General features: G+C 45.1%; 1 protein-coding gene across 9 annotated transcripts in view; it reads left to right on the forward strand.

Annotated features, from left to right (window-relative positions):
• The window catches only part of dnmt3aa (DNA (cytosine-5-)-methyltransferase 3 alpha a), a 586,890-nt gene that overhangs the window by 374,055 nt on the left and 193,127 nt on the right, over window positions 1-19,708 (forward strand). For all 9 annotated transcript variants that reach the window (XM_078541484.1, XM_078541483.1, XM_078541485.1 and 6 more), the window contains 2 exons: window positions 9,057-9,266; window positions 18,138-18,296. In XM_078541484.1, the coding sequence (XP_078397610.1) occupies window positions 9,057-9,266; window positions 18,138-18,296 (369 nt within the window). The remainder of the gene's footprint in view (window positions 1-9,056; window positions 9,267-18,137; window positions 18,297-19,708) is intronic.

The following is a 19,708-nucleotide window of genomic DNA, read 5'->3' on the forward strand; positions in this document are numbered from 1 at the left end:
GGTGACATTGGAGGATGACTACGAGCAACTTTGGGCCCAGCTAAGCCTGCACCATCTCATCAGGGGCTGTCTGACAGGCAAAAGCAAGGGCAGTGGCAGGGTGGAAGGACGAATGGCGTGTTCCTCAGACAGGGCAGCAGGTTTATGGTCCATGGAGCCAGCGTCACTACCCCAGGATGGTGCTTCAGCAATTCCAGTAATCTGCTGGAGGGCATTGGAGAGCATTGGAGGCAGGGTCAATGAGGCAGAAGGAGATAGGTTCTTGACTAACAAGGAAGTCAAAGTTATTGGGTGGAGTTGAGGCCACAGTCAGATCAGCCATGATCTTATTGAATGGCAGAGCAGGCTCGAGGGGCCAAATAGCCAGCTGCCAATTCCTATGTTCGTATAGAGCCACCATGCACCTTTCTGAGCACTAATCCATAGCCATGATGGCTGTAGTCTAAGCTTGTGTGGCAGCAAGTTGATCTTGCATGTCAGCAGTCTGAACTTCCATCAGACACTGCATGATCTTGGGTTCGGAAGTGTGGAGTTGGCCACCACTTGCACGCTTGAAATGATGGGTTTTAAGCTCTTTATAAAGCCCTGTGTAAGGCTGGTGTTGAGCTCATCCATGCTCCATGGCATTGAGTATAGGCTTTCTGGCAGGCTTCACAATGCACTTAGCATTTTGTTTTGCATACCCATCAGTGTTTTTCTGTAGGTTACCCCCCATCAAAGTCCTCATCTGAGTACTCTGCAGCAGAAACGGTGTGCAACCTCACCCTCAGTGAACCGGCACCTGCACTGTCCTTGCCCCTGGCCTGCTTACAGCACACTAATGCTTGGGGTCTCATTACGTGCAGATCCTGCCTCTAATCCATCCTCTGAGATGCAAACTGTGGCAGCATCTGAGCTCGTGGCTTCGAGTGTGAAATCAAGTGAAGGTGCTGTGTCTTCACCTTCACTCATTTCTTGGCATTCCTTCACTGTCAACATCCTGGGGTCGCCATTGACCAGAAACTTAACTGGACCAGCCGTATAAATGTTGTGGCTACAAGAGCAGGTCAGAGGCTGGGGATTCCAAAGCCTGTCCACCTTCTACAAGGTATAAGTCAGGGTTTTGATGGAATACTCCAAACTTATCTGGATGAGCGCAGCTCTGCTACAGAAACTGCAAGAAGTAGCCATACCAGCAAACCGGCAAAGAAAGGACAGCACATCTGAAGATGTGAGTATGTTGGGACTGGATGACAGCTGAAAAGAAGTCCGATCCTTGACAAGCCCAATATTCAACACCAAACCAAGGCCTGAAACATCCGACCACTCCTCCCGTGTGGGAAGATGTCTCAGGTGCTGCGAGAGTTGAGAACCTATCGCCTCAACATCTTGGGCATCAGCGAGACATTGTGGGCAGGACAAGGACAAATCAACGGTGAGGGCACGATGATTCTATACTACGGCCAAGAAGGACATCACACCCATGGAGTTGGCCTCATACTCAACAGGTGCTCAGCATAAACATTAGATGGGGGGGGGGAAGCCAGTAAACCATTGCACCATCACCGCCAGATTCCACACTAGGCACGCCAACGTCACTGTCGTGTAGGTTTATACACCAACAGAGGCAGACATAGAGAAGAAAGATCAATTCCACCAACAATTGCAGTCCACGCTGGGCCTCATTGAATTGGTGACCTCATTGCAAAGGTCGATGGTCCATGGTCAGCAAGCATGTTCAACGGAAATGGCGAGCACCTCCTGGCATTCTGCAACAGCAATAGGCTCAGCATTGGGAAGATCTTCTTCAAGCACAAGGAAATCCACAAAAAGACATGGAGGTCTCCAGATGGTAACACCCTGAATGACATTGACCTCCATCAGCAAGAGACTTGTCAAGGTGCTGATGTAGGCTCGGACCACCACCTTGTGTTCAGCAAGAGCCACCTGAAGCTGAAGAAGACAACAATCACAAAGACACAATGGCCATTTGCAATGCAGAAACTGAAGGACAAGGACATCTCAGCCCTCTCCAACAGATTTTAAATATTGCTGAAGTGGGCAACATTGAGGAACAGTGGGAAATTTTCAAAAGTGGGATTAAAGAGAGTGCATACGTCACAATAGGACAGAGGAGGGGAACCAACAAAGGACATTAGATCACTAACTCAACTTGGAATTTGATTGATGAGAAAAAGCTGGTGACAAGCAAGAGGGACCAGGAAAAGAAAATTGTGCAAAGACAAGAAGACAGGGAGAAGTACAGAAGATTAGATAAAGCTACGAAGAAGGGCTATGAGAGGGACAGACCAGGCTGGATAGCGTTCAAAGGCAGGGAGGCACAAGAAGCAGCAAATTGGAATGACTCCAAGACACTGTACAGGATCATACAGGAACTGACTGGTGCAAGAAGCAACAGCACTGTACCAATCAAGGGCAAAGATAGCAGGACACTACTGAAGGATCAGGAGCAGGAGGCAAGATGGGTAGAACATCTTCGGGAGATCTTCAACCAGCCCAACCCCAGCTCCATGTTCAAGTTTGATGACGGAACTGCACCTCAGCAGCTGAGTGTCAACCTGGGAGAAATTGTCAGATCAGAGGTCCAGAGAGCTATCAAGAGCCTGAAGAACAACAAGGTACCTGGGATTGATGTGCTACCAGCAGAGCTATTGAAACATGGCAAGAACACCATTGTAACAGAGCCCGTGGGCCTGTTCAACAAGACCTGGTCTGCAGAGGATGTCCTGGATGACTGGAGATGATGAGGGGTAATCAGCAAGCTGCCAAAGAAAGGGAACATCAGCGACTGTAACAACTGGAGGGGCTTAACACTGCTACCAGTACCTGGCAAGGTCTTCTGCATGGTGCTCCTCAACAGATTGAAAGCGGAGGTAGACAGTACCCTTAATGTAGACCTGGCAGGTTTCCAAGGTGGCAGAACATGCTGCGAGCAGATCCTTACATTCAGCATCATAGAGCAGAGCCTAGAATATCAGAAGCCATTGTATTCAACTTCATTTATTTCAAGAAAGCTTTTGATAGCATCCATTGGCAGAACTCTGGTGCATCGCAAGATGTTATGACATCCTGGAGCAGTACGTTAACATCTTCAAAGCCTTGTACTGTGACTCCAGCTGCTGCACCAAGATCAGCATGGGCAACATGGGCTCCTTCAACATCATTAGAGGAGTATGGCAAGGTTACATACCCCCTGCATTCCTTTTCTTCTTGGTTATTGATTTGTTTGTGAGGAAGGCAATGGTGGGTGCAGGCTTTGGCATCCTGTGTCAGCACCAGCAGTACATAGACCTGGATGTTGCAGACAACATTACCTCATTGGCCAAAGAATTGCACATGCTCCAAGACATGACCACCAGTCTTGAGAGTAGCTGCGCCAAGGTTGGGCTACACATCAACTGCGAGAGGACCAAGACAGTGACGACTGGATGGCAACGAGGCCCTCCCTCCCATCACCATCGAGGATGTCGACCACTTCCCTACCTAGGAAGCAACATCTCCAGAGAGGATGAGGAGATCGGCATCCACATAAGAATCGATAAAGCAACATTGGTCTTCCAAAAGTTCCACACTGTCTGGCCATCCAACACCATCAACACAGCCATGAAGCTGAAATTCTACATGTCCATAGTAATACCAACTACAATCTATATCAGTGGGGCATGGCAGAAAACAGCAAAGGTGTCACGTAAGTTAGACCCCTTTCACTAGCACAGCCTATGTGAGATCCTGGGCATCACATGGAGAGAGAGCATTAAAAACAAAGAAGTGCCACAGCGGATGGTCAGAGGCACCTGTGGGCCATCATGACTGTGGCTGGCAAGACACATATTTTGCCTCCTGGACGTACGCCCCGCCAGAGTGACAGTGGAATGGACACCACCAGGCGGAAAAAGACCGGGCCGGCCAAAGAGGACCTGGTGAAGTACATTTAAGGAGGATCTCCAATTTCAGAAGAGATTGCAATGTAATTCAGTTGTGAGGCAGGGATCAATTGTTCATAAACATTAAGAACAAAATTTAAAAGCTTTTTGAAATCCATCATGCCATAATATTTTATATTTGTCATTAACTGCCTCCATAGCTCTGCAATACAATACTAAATTATTTTTGGCTGTCAGTATTCTATGTGAACAGTAGGATTACATAATTGATGCAGTAATTGATTTGAAAGATAACATCATACAGCGGATTCCGGGGAGGTATTAAAGTAGGCTGTATCGCAACTTAGCCATTTTCATGGGGCAAAATATCTATGTCCAACCTTACAATCACCACCACCCTGCATATGACAAATCTCTGTATGTCTGGTCGTCATAATTACTTTGGATAGAGAAATGCTGAATTGAAACCAAATTGCTGATGACCCCATCATAGAAACAAATATAAATAACTATAGCATCCATTGCTAATACAAATATTTCTTTAAAAATTGCACTTCTACTTCTCTTCAGCCTTTAGATTATAGTCACAGCATCTGTTGAATTGCTGACATGAATTTTCAATATACTTAGCATGTTACCAAAACATGAGGTAAGAGACATTCTATGTTGATCGGCATAAGATTTGAGTGACTAAAACTATGATCTGAATTTTTAGTACATAGTTTCAATACATGACATATTAATGTTTTTTGTTGACATCAGTCAAATAATTTTGATTAAGATAAAATCTCTGGTATGTAGGTCAAGCAACATTTGTGGAGAGAACAGACCAGTTAACCTTAAAGATGTGAACCCATCTGCAGGACTGAAATATAACAAGTAGGCATGTTAATATCATCAGAAAATGGAAGGGAAATATATGAAAAAAAAAACAGAAAAGAAACAGCAATACAAGGAAAATACAGCAGATGTTGAAAATCTGAAACAAACACAGAAAATGCTGGAAATACTCTGCAGGTCACACAGAATTTGTGGAGAGTGAAACAATCTTGACGAAAGGTTTAACTGTTTCTCTCTCCACAGATGCTGCCTTGGCCAGCTGAGTCATTCCAGCATTTTCTGTTCTTAATTTAGAAAGGAAGCATCAATGGAAGAATGTCACACAGCATCTCAGTCAAGTAATAGGCAGGAGCATTAAATCATAGAAGAAAAAAAAAGTATAAATATCTAAGGAAATTGGGCACTATATAAACAAACATTGGAAAGGCTGGGGTTAATTAAAATTAGTTTGGAAATGAAGATACACCCAAAGTTTGAAGTTACTGAAGCCATTGTTCAGAACAGTGGGTGTAGGGTGTCTTCGAGGAATAGTTTGAATTGCCCATTGGCCTTCAGAAGCCATCTAGTTGGTCAATTAATCTGGTAAATACATTTTATATTACAGATTTTGGGCGATGTTAAATATTTACATTAATTGAGAAATGATAGTTCTTCGTCCAACCTAAATAAGGCAGTAACTATGCAGTTTTTGATTAAAGACAGGAAAACATCTTTATCAAACTTATTCCCAAACTTTACAAAATACTATTCCACCTTATTTCGTTCCACGTGGCATTCTTTAACATTGATCAATTGTTCGCAGACTTCTCTACCAAAGAACAGAACAAAAGTTTGAAGTCAAATCCACTGTGAGCTACCTCACAATATTATTTAGATGAATGTTTCCTCTATGTGGACATAAATATCTATTTTGCGATCACTATCTCTTTGGCCTAATCGAATGACATTTAGTGCCCAGTAATGATGTCAAGCACGGTCTCATTTTTTTAGGGATTAGCACTGTTAATGTTGCAGCCCTGTCACAATGAAGTGCATGTAAGTGTGAAAAGCTGCTCTTAATTGGGGAAACGTTAGGGCATTAATCTTAAGTATATATAAAAACCGGTTTCCCCCTGTGTGGGGGGAAGGAAAGGGAAGTTTGTGCCTCTGTTCTCTGGGTTTTGGGAATAAACCTATGTTAAGGAAAGACTGGTTTCACATCCCTCCTTTCCTGGGTAAATAAGCACCAAATCATAACAAGCACCTACCTAGCTAGAGAATAATCCTCCTTCTGCTGTTGCATCATAAAATGCTGCAATTTAATTTTTCCAATGGCCAACTAAAGCAAATTTAATCTTAAGTCACACTGACCAGAAAGTTTCAGGTTTGATTCCTGGTTACGTGCCAATCTAGCTGATCTAAACTGGAGTACATTGGACTGCGGAGTGGAAAAATATTCATCCAGACTTTCTGCCCAGTGACTCGTGTTGGAAAGTGTGGATGTGTGAACATTAGGATCAGACTCAGCCAGGACGCCCCTCGCGTCAACTCTTACTGTCTAAGCTCTCGTAGATGAAGAGTAGCCGCTTTGGTGAGGTACCAGAGTGTGGCAGTATCCAATGTACCTTAACCTAGTATGACTTGGTCATACAGGCCGACAGGAAAGAAAGGAAAAAAACTGACAAGTGCAAAATGTTCTTGTGTGTGCATCAGCGCAGGAGAACAAGGCTGTCAGTGGTCTGTCGGCCGTCCAGCACCAATTGGCACTTACATGAAAACAAGTTTCAAATAAAGAGAAATCTTGGCATTTCTAACATTTAGACCTTATGAAACATATCAAGAAATAAAAAAAAGATACCCAATGTAAAATCACAACAGTGGAACACCACTAGACAATAAAATACTGCAACCGGACAGTGGGTCACTCTGGTGTTTACTATATCTTTCTTGGGATCAACAGGAGCGGATTGGTGGGATAATGTGCTCTTATTTAAGTTTAATTTGATTTATAGGGTAGGTATGGCAGGTGGGTATTTCAGCATTCCCTTTAAATGAATAGCCCTTTGGAGCATGTTGTTTCCCAAATCAGGGAACCTTGTGTGTTTTATGGATTATTTGTGTGTGTGAAATTTTTATACTGCATTGTACTGCTTCATTTTGTCTAAATAAACATTCAATGATAAATTTCAGCACACTGTGTACACGATAAATGTTGCACCAATTTAAAAAAAGTTACCTTTTTTCAGTGAGGTCCCACTTATGCTTTACATACATTTCCAGGTTTGCTAAGTATGTTGTGTAATTGTGCAGTAGCCACTTTAATTTACTAACATCGAAAAATATTTCATGGATATCTTCACTGTTTTTCACCTGCCTTAAAATTATTTGTTCTTCTCCACTCCAGCGTTCAGATTCCCTCCCAACATGATATTCTTTTTCTGTTAATTTTTTCGTCACTGTGGCCATGGGTGTTAGTGCTGAGAAATAGATAGGGACCTGGTTGAATGTCCGTCATAAAATGTTGTGATTTAGCTTTGCCAGTGGCTGACATCAATAAACTCGTCATAGTCACACGGACCAGAAAGTGTTGGGCTTTATCCCTGGTATCCCTCTACTCTGTGCCAAGATCATCAACCTCAGACTCCAAGGAGCATCCTTTATCATTGTGACATTTCCATTTCTGTGGCTCAGTTCATAGCACTCCCGCCTTTGAATCAGAGGGTTGTGGGTTCGTGTCCCACTCCCGGAAACCAAGAACTGTGATTGTACTCGAAAGAGTTGCAATCTGTGACTGTTGATAACTCGAAAGAGTATCTCCTCAGTGACATTTCCATTTCCCAAACAAGCCATCATGACATCTCCAACTAAGGCTGGCAATTTGATACCAGTTGGTGCTAAATTAAGATTAACTTCCTTCCAGGAAAGGAACTGAGATTGCTCAAACTCAGTTTATTGAATCTTATTGGGCTGGGCTGAATTTGAACCCAGCTCCAGAGTTGAAAGCCCACCACATCACAATGGGCAGGGCTTTCCCTCTGGGGGTGGGAAACAAAGTTCAAGACTGTTTCTAGGGGCTGAACCCGCCCCGTTGGGGAAGCAGTCATTCACTGGGATTTTCAGGGGGCACTGGGGCCTGGAGACAGGTTCACCGTCCAATTAAGGACAGTGAGTGGGCTTTTGAAGCTGGAGGTTGAATCAGTGACCTTCCAGCTGGAAAAGAGCAACAGGCTGCAATGTAAGGTAAGTGAGTGAGCGGGCACTTCAAGATGGAGGCGCTTTCTAACTTCTTCAAATCTAAATCAAAAATTGGTTTTGCAACCAGCCATTACTGTTGGGGTGGGGTGGGGTGGAGCGGTGGTAGGAGCCCATTTATAAGGTAGCCCGTGGCTGTCCCTGCATCCAAGAAGGCAGTGAGGGCCTTTGCGCCTGCCTGGAGTGCTGGCCACCACCGCCTATGGAAACCTGGAGGCCCATTGGAATATTCCAGTCAGCCTCCTTTAGTTGACCTGGTAGAGCTGGGTTGGCTACACGGGCAGGCAGGTACTCCTGTCGCCCTGCCCCCTCTCCATCCCACCATCACAAGAATAGCCCAGAGGCAGGATGGAGCCTGGGAACTGGCACACTGGCTAGAGGGGTTTTTAGCTCCCGCCCACCTTCGATCTGGTCCAGCATTGCCTGACAAGAAGGTGGTGAAGTTCCATACTCACAAATCTCTGCAATACTCTGTATAACTTTCTACCTGGGCCAGAAATTGTGTCCCGACGTCATCGCGTGTCATTTTACGTGTTGGCGAGCGGGCCCCGCCCCCCCGCTCGCCGACGGGGAAAATCCCCCCCCCCTGGAGTTTCGCAAAACCATCCTGGAGTTGCTCAACCTAATTTCCATTTTTCCACCCGTGAGATAAACCTGACCTTTGGGATGTCATAGGCATCCAACACTAGTTTGAGCAATCCATGTGGCATAGCTGGTTGACTTACTCGTGTCAGTGCTTGATTGACCCTGATGAATATTTTTAAACACACAGGAAATGCTTTTCCCGCAGACTTACTTTGACATTGCCTTAGTTTTTACAAAAGAAAACAGCTTGAAAAATTGGCATGATGCACAATTGAAATGATAATATCTCTAATGCAAAGGCTCACATCAGTGGAGTTAATTTCTCATCCAACTAATGTACTGTTGTTCAAAAGACTTAGTTAATAGCTGTGTTTTACAAAGAAACTTCATGTTAGAAAGTATAAAGTATATTACTCCTTCAGAGGTACAGATATTTGTTAGAACCTTCACTTATTTATCCCTATTCTAACTTATGCCCTTCCTTCCCCATGCTACCACGCCTTTCCTATTCCACAGGCTGAGAAGAGGGCAAAACTTGTAGCTGTAATGAACGCCCAGGAAGATACCCCGGCTCAGAAAGAGAAAGAAACAAGCACAATCATTTCCCAGAAGTCCACTGATCCAACACCTCCCAGCGTTGCAACCACTCCAGAACCTACAGTCATTGCAAATGAGACAGCTGAGAAGACCACGTCCAAAGTGATCGATGAGGAAGCAGAATATGAAGTAAGTTAACTGTTTTATAATCCTCCGATATACATTGGCTGGGTAGTTTGGCAGTTTTTGTGAAAGGCGCCAAGCTCAGTGCTTTTAATGCTCAGAAAGAAATATACAGAAGTGGCATCATGGTGAGATGCCAGCGCCGATTGGTTAAGGGATCGTGATACAGTGCTGATGCCTTTATGACAGGGGTTTCCAAACCGTTGGTTATGATCCCCAGTGGGGTCGCATCGAGTTTAGGATCCCACGCTCTCTCTCTCTCTCTCCTCCGAGGCAACAGGATGACTGGCGTGGAGAGCTGACTTTGGCGGGACAGTCCTGGACTCACTGACTGCTTGACACCAAACAGCAAGGGGTGGATGGTGTGCTCAAAACCCTCTTTAAGCTCAGTAAACAGTTTTAGCGGTGAGTGCGAAGCAGGCGCTGGGTGTTTGTGCGCTGACTTGGTGCAGGCAGAGGCAGGCGGTTGTAACTCAGTGACTGATTGTGTGCGGCGAAAACCAGGAGGTCGTGCGGCTGAGCCGTGGGGCTGAGTGGTGGCTTCAAGCTTTACCGTGTTTCTGCTCCTGTTGTACAGGCTCCTTACCCTGGCTGGGCTGGAAACGATGCTCTGCAGCACCAGCAACTAGACCAAAAAGGGCGTGCAAGGGGGGTTGGTTGCGGTGGGGAGGAGTAGTGGTGGAAGAGGGGCTGATTACTGTGTGTGGGAGGGGAGAGGGGCTCATTACTGTGTGTGGGAGGGGAGAAGGGCTGATTACTGTGTACCGGGGAGGGGAGAGGGGCTGATTACTGTGTGCCGGGGAGGGGAGAGGGGCTCATTACTGTGTGCAGGAAGGGAGAGGGGCTGATTACTGTGTGTGGGAGGGGAGAGGGGCTGATTACTGTGTGCCGGGGAGGGGAGAGTGGCTGATTACTGTGTGTGGGAGGGGAGAGGGGCTGATTACTGTGTGTGGGAGGGGAGAGGGGTTGATTACTGTGTGTGGGAGGGGAGAGGGGCTCATTACTGTATGTGGGAGGGGAGAGGGGCTGATTACTGTGTGTGGGAGGGGAGAGGGGCTGATTACTGTGTGTGGGAGGGGAGAGGGGCTGATTACTGTCTGTGGGAGGGGAGGGGGGCTGATTACTGTGTGTGGGAGGGGAGAGGGGCTGATTACTGTGTGTGGAAGATGAGGGGCTGATTACTGTGTGTGGGAGGGGAGAGGGGCTCATTACTGTATGTGGGAGGGGAGAGGGGCTGATTACTGTGTGTGGGAGGGGAGAGGGGCTGATTACTGTGTGTGGGAGGGGAGAGGGGCTGCTTACTGTGTGTGGGAGGGGAGGGGGGCTGATTACTGTGTGTGGGAGGGGAGAGGGGCTGATTACTGTGTGTGGAAGATGAGGGGCTGATTACTGTGTGTGGGAGGGGAGAGGGGCTGATTACTGTGTGTGGGAGGGGAGGGGGGCTGATTACTGTGTACCGGGGAGGGGAGAGGGGCTGATTACTGTGTGTGGGAGGGGAGAGTGGCTGATTACAGTGTGCGGGAGGGGAGAGGGGCTGATTACTGTGTGTGGGAGGGGAGAGGGGCTGATTACTGTGTGTGGGAGTGGAGAGGGGCTGATTACTGTGGTGGGGGGGGAGAGAGAGGGGCTGATTACTGCATTTATGGGGAGGGGGGCTCATTACTGTGCGTGTGTTGGGGTGTGGGGAAGGGGTCTTCACTAAGCCTTCTGTCACTGAAGAATATGGAGAGCTTGGCTGAAAATAACAAGTTAATATTTTATGTACTCATTTTCACAAAGTACTTTATAAACACAGCTTTCATATTTATATGATGTATTATTCCATGTTGATCCATAATATGTGAACTTTAATCATTTATATACTGACAGTTACTGTGCTGCTTTATTGCTGTTTTGTTTTGGCTGGCATCTGGGGTCACATTAATTTTCAGGTGTTAAAATAAGGTCACATTGGAAAATAGTTTGAAGCACTTCTTTATAAGGTCTTCCTGACATTAAAATGTCACTGCATGATACTGACTGGAGAGATGCAAGTTTAATCTCCCACTCTGCTAGTTAGCCAAACTTAAGCTGCTCTGTCACTATGACTGAGGCTGTTATTGGCCAGAGGCCGAGCATCTCATCATAAGAGAGAAACAAATAAGTAAGGGTATCTCCACTGAATCCTTCTCACACTGATCCGAATCGACAGACGAAGACAGCGTTTAGTGATAGCCGGAGAGTAAACTATCTTCCTAGCCAGGAACTTGGCCTGGAAGAGAACACAATAAAAAAGGGAGTTGGACGCTCTCATAAAAGGTTTTATACACTCATTTTTCGTGTAAACTGTGTGAATTACCCAGGGATTATGCTCCTCTAGAATTTTAGTAAGATGCCAGTTTAAATGACCGGATTTATGATGAGATCAGTTATGAATGGAAATGAATACTTTGTCTTCTCCCACCCATTACATTCTGCTGCCAAATGAGTGTACCGTAATGACTGAGTCAGTTATTTCTTAGAATGCTTCCACTTGCAGTACACAATACATGTTTACATATGTTGCACAACATACTCCTGATTTTCCTGTGCAAATAAACAATTCCGGAATGGCAGACAATACTGAAAAAGAGAGTTTCGCCTGTATGCAGGGAAATCAGCTGGCACCTCTACACATGCAACTGGTCTTGTGGTTGCACCTATCGAGCTACTTTTTTTTTGCTGGTTTCAGTTACAGTGACAACCTGAACCTCAAACAGCTTCATCCATTTTGCTGACTCAGTTGCAAAGTTTAGAGAAGCCCAGTATTGAAAGGGACCTGCAGAACATTCTGAACTGCCATTAATTTAATTAGAGGAATTCTTCAAAGATGTTCTTCAAAGATCTTCTCATACCTGCCAGGCTTGGCTTGGGAGATGTTTTGGCACGCTGCACCTGCAAAGTGATAGAAAGTGTCGTCGACAGTGCCATCAAGCGGCACTTACTCAGCAATAACCTGCTCACTGATGCTCAGTTTGGTTTCTGCCAGGGCCACTCAGCTCCTGACCTCATTACAGCCTTGGTCCAAACATGGACAAAAGAACTAAACTCCCAAGGTGAGGTGAGAGTGACTGCCCTTCACGCCAAGGCAGCATTTGACCGAGTGTGGCATCAAGGAGCCCGAGCAAAACTGGAGTCAATGGGAATCAGGGCGAAAACTCTTCACTGGTTGGAGACATACCTGGCACAAAGGAAGATGGTTATGGTTGTTGAAGGTCAATCATCTGAATCCTGGGACATCACTGCAGGAGCCCTAGGCCCACCCATCTTCAGCTGCTTCACTAGTGACCTGCCCTCCATCATAATACCAGAAGTGGGGATGTTTGCTGATGATTGCACAATGTTCAGCACCATTCACCACTCCTCAGATACTGAAGCAGTCCGTGTCCATTTGCAACAAGACCTGGACCATATTCAGGCTTGGGTTGATAAGAGGCAAATAACATTCATGCCACACAAGTGCCAGGCAATGACCATCTCCAACAAGAGAGAATCTAACCATCTCCCCTTGACATTCAGCGGCATTACCATCACTGAATCCCCCACTATCAACATGGAGCTTACCATTGACCAGAAACTGAACTGGAGGAGCAATGCAAATACTGTGGTTACAAGAGCAGGTCAGAGGCCAGGAATTCTGTGATGAGTTACTGACCTCCTGACTCCCCAAAGCCTGTCCACAATTTACAAGGCACAAGTCAGGAGTGTGATGGAATACTCTTCACTTGCCTGGATGAGTGTAGCTCCACCACTCACAAGAAGCTTGACATCATCCAGGACAAATCAGCCTGCTTGATTGGCACCCCATCCACCACATTCAACATTCGCTCCCTCCATCACTGATGCACAGTGGCAGCAATGTGTACCAGGTACAAGATGGACTTCATAAACTCACCAAGGCTCCTTTGACAGCACCTTCCAAACCCGCGACCTGTACCACCTAGAAGGACAAGGGCAGCATTTTTAAAAATTTATTCATTCACAGGATGTGGGCTTCGCTGGCTGGGCCAGCATTCATTGCCCATCCCTAGTTGCCCTTGAGATTGAGAAGGTGGTGGTGAGCTGCCTTCTTGAACCACTGCAGTCCATGTGGTGTAGGTACACCCACAGTGCTGTTAGGAAGGGAGTCCAAGATTCTGACCCAGCGACAGTGAAGGAACGGCGATATATTTCCAAGTCAGCATAGTGAGTGACTTGGAGGGGAACTTACAGGTGGAGGTGTTCCCATCTATTTGCTGCCCTTGTCCTTCTAGATGGTAGTGGTCGTGGGTTTGGAAGGAGCCTTGGTAAATTCCTGCAGTGCTTCTTGTAGATGGTACATGCTGCTGTTACTGTGTGTCAGTGGTAGAGGGAGAGAATGTTTTTGGAGGTGCTGCCAATCAAGCGGGCTGCTTTGTCCTGGACGGTGTCAAGCTTCTTGAGTGTTTCAGGAACTGCACTCATCCAGACATGTGGGGAGCATTTCATCACAGTCTTGACTTGTGCCTTGTAGATGGTGGACAGTCTTTGGGGAGTCAGGAGGTGAATTACTTGTTGCACGATTCCTAGCTTCTGACCTGCTCTCGTAACCGCAGTATTTATATGGCTAGTCCAGTTCAGTTTCTGGTCAATGGTAACACCCAGGCTGTTGATAGTGGGGGATTCAGTGATGGTAATGCCATTGAACATCAAGGGGCGATGGATGGATTCTCTCTTGCTGGAGATGGTCATTGCCTGGCACTTGTGTGGCGCGAATGTTACTTGACACTTGTCAGCCCAAGCCTGGATATTGTCCAGGTCTTGCTGCATTTGGACGTGGACTGCTTCAGTATCTGAGGAGTCACGAATGATGCTGAACATTGTGCAATCTTCAGCGAGCATCCCCACTTCTGATGTTATGATGGAAGGAAGGTCATTGATGAAGCAGCTGAAAATGGCTGGGCCAAGGACACTACCCTAAGGAACTCCTGCAGTGATGCCCTGGAGCTGAGATGACTGACCTCCAACAACCGCAACCTTCCTTTGTGCAGATGCATTGGAACACCACCACTTGGAAGTTCCCCTCCAAGTCACACACTATCCTGACTTGGAACTATATCACCGTTCGCTGGGTCAATATCCTGGAACTCCCTTCCAAACAGCACCGTGGGTGTACGTATATCACATGGATCACAGCAGTTCAAGAAGGCAGCACACCACCATCTTTTCAAGGGCAATTAGGAATGGGCAGTAAATGCTGGCCTAGCCAGTGACGCCCACATCCTATGAACGAATGAAAGAGAAAACTAGTCCTCCTTTGGAAAACAGTGATTGAATCTGCCTCTACTACCCTTTCAGGCACTGCATTTCAGATTGTAACCACTTGCTGTATAAAAAGGTTTCCCCACATGTCCTTTTTGATTCTTTTGCCAATCATATTATACCTGTGTCCTCTGGTTCTCAACTCATTTGCCAGTGGGAACAACTTCACCCTATCTGACCTTTCTAGACTCCTCAAGATTTTGAACACCTCGATCAAATCTCCCCCCAACCGTCATTTTAAGGGGAACAACCCAGTTTCTCTAATCGAATCCATGTAACTAAAGTCCCTCATCCCTGAATCCCTTCTTGTAAATCTTTTGTGCACCCTCTCTAAAGCCTTCACATCCTTCCTAAAATGTTATACCCAGAACTGGTCACAATACTTCACTTGGGGTCTAACCGATGTCTTATGAGTGTTTATCATAACTTCCTTGCTTTTGTACTCTATTCGTCTAGTTATAAATCTCAGGATCCCGAATGCCTTTTTAAAGGTTTTCTCAACCTGCCCTGCCACCTTCAATGATTTGTGCACAGATACCACCTAATCTGCCTGTTCCTGAATCTCCTTTAGAATTGTACTCTTAGGTTTTTATTGCCTCCCTTCATTTTTTTCTACCAAAATATCATGTGGCAGGCCATTCCACCAAGTCTGCCGATGTATGTCCTCTTGAAGTCCATCACAATCCTCCTCACCATTTACCAAACTTCCATGTTTAGTATCATGGGCAAATTTTGAAATTTACCCAATACACCACTTACCACTAGAGTCTGTTTCCTGTCACTCAGCCAACTTTGTATCCACACTACCACTTCCCATTTTATTCCAAGGGCTTCAGCACTACTGACAAGCCTATTATGTGACTTTATCGAACACCTTTTGGAAGCTTATTTACATCACATCAATCACATGACCTTTATCAGCCCTCTCTGTTACCGCATCCAAAAAACTCAGTCAAATTAGTTAAACATGATTCGCCTTTCAGAAATCCATGCTGGCTTTCCTTAATTAATTCACACTTGTCCAAATAGCTGTTTATTTTGTGCCAGGTTATCATTTATAAAAGCTTTCCCACCACTGAGGCTAAACTGACTGGCCTGAAGTTGCTCGCATTATCCTCGCACCATTTTTTGAACAAGAATGTAACATTTACAATTCTCCTGTCCTCTAGAACCAACCTCTGTATCTAAGGTGGATTGGAAGATTATGGCTACAACCTTTTCAATTTGCACCTTTATTCCCCTCAGTATCCTCAGATGTATCCCGTCCGATGCTGGGGATTTATCAGCTTTAAGTACAGTTAGACTTCCTAATATGGCTGCTTTACCGATTTTTAGCACATCCAATATCTTAACGACGTTTCCCTCATTATGGGGATCCTCTTGATAAAGAGAGATGCAAAGTGCTCATTTAGCACCTCAAGCATACTTTCTGCTTCTACTTTCCATGTAGGACTCCTTTTTGACCCCTGATTGGCCCCACTCCCCTTTTACTGTTTAAATGTCTGAAGGAGACTTTTGGATTCCCTTTTATGTTAGTTGCCAGTCTGTTCCCTTTGTCCAATTCACTTCCCCTCTGAGCTTTCTATATTCAGTCTGGTTCTTGCTTCTATTAAGAACCTGACAGCAGTCTTACCCCTCTTTCTGCTTCATCTTATTCTTCATCTCTTTCGTCATCCAGGGAGCTCAGGTTTTAGTCGCCCTACCTTTCTCCCTCATGGGAATGTGCCTCGAATGTATTGAACCATCTCCTTTTTAGAGGCAGCCCATTGTTCAATTACAGTTTTGCTTGTCAGTCTTTGATTCCAGTTTAAACGAGACAGAACCTTTCTCAACCCACTGAAATTAACCCTCTCCAAATTAAATACTTTTACCCCTCCTTTTCCACAACAAATCTAAACCTTATGATACACTGATCACTGTTCCCTAAATGTTTCCTTACTGACACTTAATCCAGTTGGCCCCCCTCATTTCCCAGAACCAGATACTCTCTCACTGGGCCAGAAATATACTGCTCAAGAAATTTCTCTTTGACACACTTAATCTATTTTCCCATCTCCTCCCTTTACACAATGGATTTCCTCTCACTTCATTTCTGCTCAATATTCTATACCTCCTCTTCACCTGCCACACATCCACTCCAGTTTTAGCAAGGCCTGACAAATATTTAAAATTAATTTTAAAGCTTTATAGAGGCTGTATTAGTAGAATAATTTTCATCCCCCTCGCACACCTCCCTCCCCCTGGGTTTTGGCATGACTCAAGTGTAATATGTTCCACCTGACACAACCTGAATGCTTCTCTATTCCTCGGTCTTCCTGGTGAATACCTGTGGTGGAAGCAGATTGTTCACGACCTTGGTGTCATGTTTGACTTAGAGAGGAACTCCTGACCACATGTCCTGACCGACATTAAGATTGCCTATTTCTACCCCCATAACATTACCCAGCTCCTGCCTCACTCATCTGCCACTGAAACCCTCATCCATGCCTTTGTTATCTCCCGTCTTCCCATGTCGTAACTAACACCCAATCTCATGCAGCCATCACCCCCTGTGCTCACTGACCTACATAGGCACCTGGTCAAGCAATAGCTCTAGTTTAAAATTCCCATCCTTGTTTTCAAATTCTTCCATGGTTTTGCTTCTCCCTAGCTCTGTAATCTCCTTTAGCCCTGCATGCTCCACAATATCTGCGTTCTTCCAGTTCTAGCCTCTTGAGCATCCCCACCATTAGTGGCCATTCTTTCAGCTGCCTAGGCCCTAAGTTCTGGAATTCCCCTGCCCCCCCCCCCCACCTGCACCACCCCACTCCCCCCCAAAAAAATCTCTACCTCACTGTTTCCCCTTCAAGATGCTCCTCTTTGAAACCTACCTCTTTGACCAAACTTTTGATCATCTGCCTCAATATCTCCTTGTGTGGTTCTGTGTCAAATTTTGTTTGATTAATGCTCCTGTGGAGCACCTTATGTTAAAGGTGCTTTATAAAATACAAGTTGTTTTGCTTTTTGGGTTCAGGGCATTTCAATAGGGCAGATGCTCCTCCAGTGTAGGCACAGGGCCCAGCACCTCAAAGCAATTCAGTCAGCTACCGGTGTTATAGTGCCCAAAGCTTACCTCTTTTGACAAAATGGCGGGCAATTGGGATTGGAATGGAGGACTCCATTTGAAAAGCTATCTTTTGCACAGGTGTGATGAACAAATGACCTCATCATCCATGCTATAATTTCTCTAAGATTCTATAATATTTAAAAGCAAATACTTTAGAAAAAGGTTGCATTGGCACCCGGCTGGAACCAGAAGATTATGGGGATTAGTGCACAAGGAGTACAAATTTGTGTCTGTAGCGCAGGACTTTTCCACTTGCCAGGCACGAACTTCAGTCAGCCTGGTATGTTTTCTGTTGATTAAAACTAATGGGTGAGTACAAAAACTTCCAAAATAACGAACTGTCGTGATATTCTTTCATAGTGAAGTAATGGTTAGCAAGGCTGTCTGATTGCAGGCCTCAATCCTTGGACCTCTCATATTTTTGCGATGAAATGTCAAATTCCTTCATTAACATTTGCCATCTGAATTTCCAGGATGGGCGTGGATTTGGCATTGGTGAGCTGGTCTGGGGGAAATTAAGGGGATTCTCCTGGTGGCCTGGTCGTATTGTTTCCTGGTGGATGACTGGCCGAAGCCGGGCAGCTGAAGGAACACGATGGGTGATGTGGTTTGGAGATGGAAAATTTTCTGTTGTAAGTCTAATATCTTGGCTTTCAAAAAAAACTTGCATATACTTTCTTACTGAGACAGGGAGAATAGAAATAGTTGATCTCATGAAGCTACCCTGTAATCTAGGCTCTTTACACAAAATCCTCTTTTATCCCTTCAATGCCTGTTTACTTTCAAATACTACGATTTAAAAATAAATCATTACATATTATTGTTTTTCTTCTGTTCATTTGATAATGCCTTTGTAGGAAGCTAGCAGTGCATCTCTCAAAGTTGGTGGGTGGCTATGGGCCAAGTGCTGGTAAATGGGATTAGGTAGGTAGGTCAGGTGTTTCTCACATGTCGGTGCAGACTCGATGGGCCGAAGGGCCTCTTCTGCACTGTGTGATTCTGTGATTCTTTCCGATGATTAAAAAAGGTCCAACATTACATCATATCACCTAGAAACACCTGCCTCATAGAGTGAAGCAGCATTGTAGCATAGCACATTGAAATATCAGCATGCGGTGCTACAGAATGACAAGTCCAAGCCACCAACTCTACTGAGTTCTCAATCTCAGCAATTTTAACGTGGGCTAATACTGGGCTGAGAACCAGGGCTGGTCTTGAGGGAGGAAAAATGAGTGAGACAGCATTCCCTTCACATGAGCCTTTTGAAAATCAGCTCGGAGCAGAATGGTCAGCGAAATGGGAACCAGTCACCTGCTTGTCTATTTTGCCACAGATAATACCTGGCGCGAGAAGACCAGAGAAAAGCATGGGATTTCGCTCTTCCGTAAGAAAAAGTCTTAAGGGACACGCAGGGGCCTGTGGTTACAAATCTAGAACCTTAGTATCTGCCCCAACTTTCTCTTGGTTAGTCACAGGAGAGCACAGTATCAATGAAATATAGTGGTCAACTGCATTGTGAGTTCAAGAAACTGAAGGGAGATGCCAGACAAACAGAAGATAAAATAGAAACTGGAGAAAAAGAAAGAGAAATAGGAAAACCATGCGAAGGGAGATACAGGGGTAATAGAAGGGGTAAAGAAAGGAATAAACGGAGGGAGAAACAGTAGATGAATAAAGGGAAACTGAAATTTGGAGAAAGGGGAGAGAATAAAATTAAAGGAACACAGCTGATGGGAAAAGGAGTGATAAAGCTAGAGAAAAGAAACGAAACAATAAGTTACACTTGTAACTTTTTGGATGAATCCACTTGTGCTGCAAACCCCATAAGACAACACAAAGTTGTACAGACGTTTAGATGCAAGAGAATCTGAGACGTATTGTTCTGTTTCATACTTTTCAAGTTGAGCTCTAACACCATGTATACAAAAATATTCAGGCCACTCAAGATATTTAGGGAAAGTAAACAGAAAAACATCTGAGCATGAAATGGGAACACTGCTTTAAGTTCTCTTGTTTTTGATATTTCTGAACTAAATAATTCAGG

The sequence above is a fragment of the Cetorhinus maximus genome, chromosome 5 (genome assembly GCF_964194155.1).
Source record: "Cetorhinus maximus chromosome 5, sCetMax3.hap1.1, whole genome shotgun sequence".
Taxonomy (NCBI): domain Eukaryota; kingdom Metazoa; phylum Chordata; class Chondrichthyes; order Lamniformes; family Cetorhinidae; genus Cetorhinus; species Cetorhinus maximus.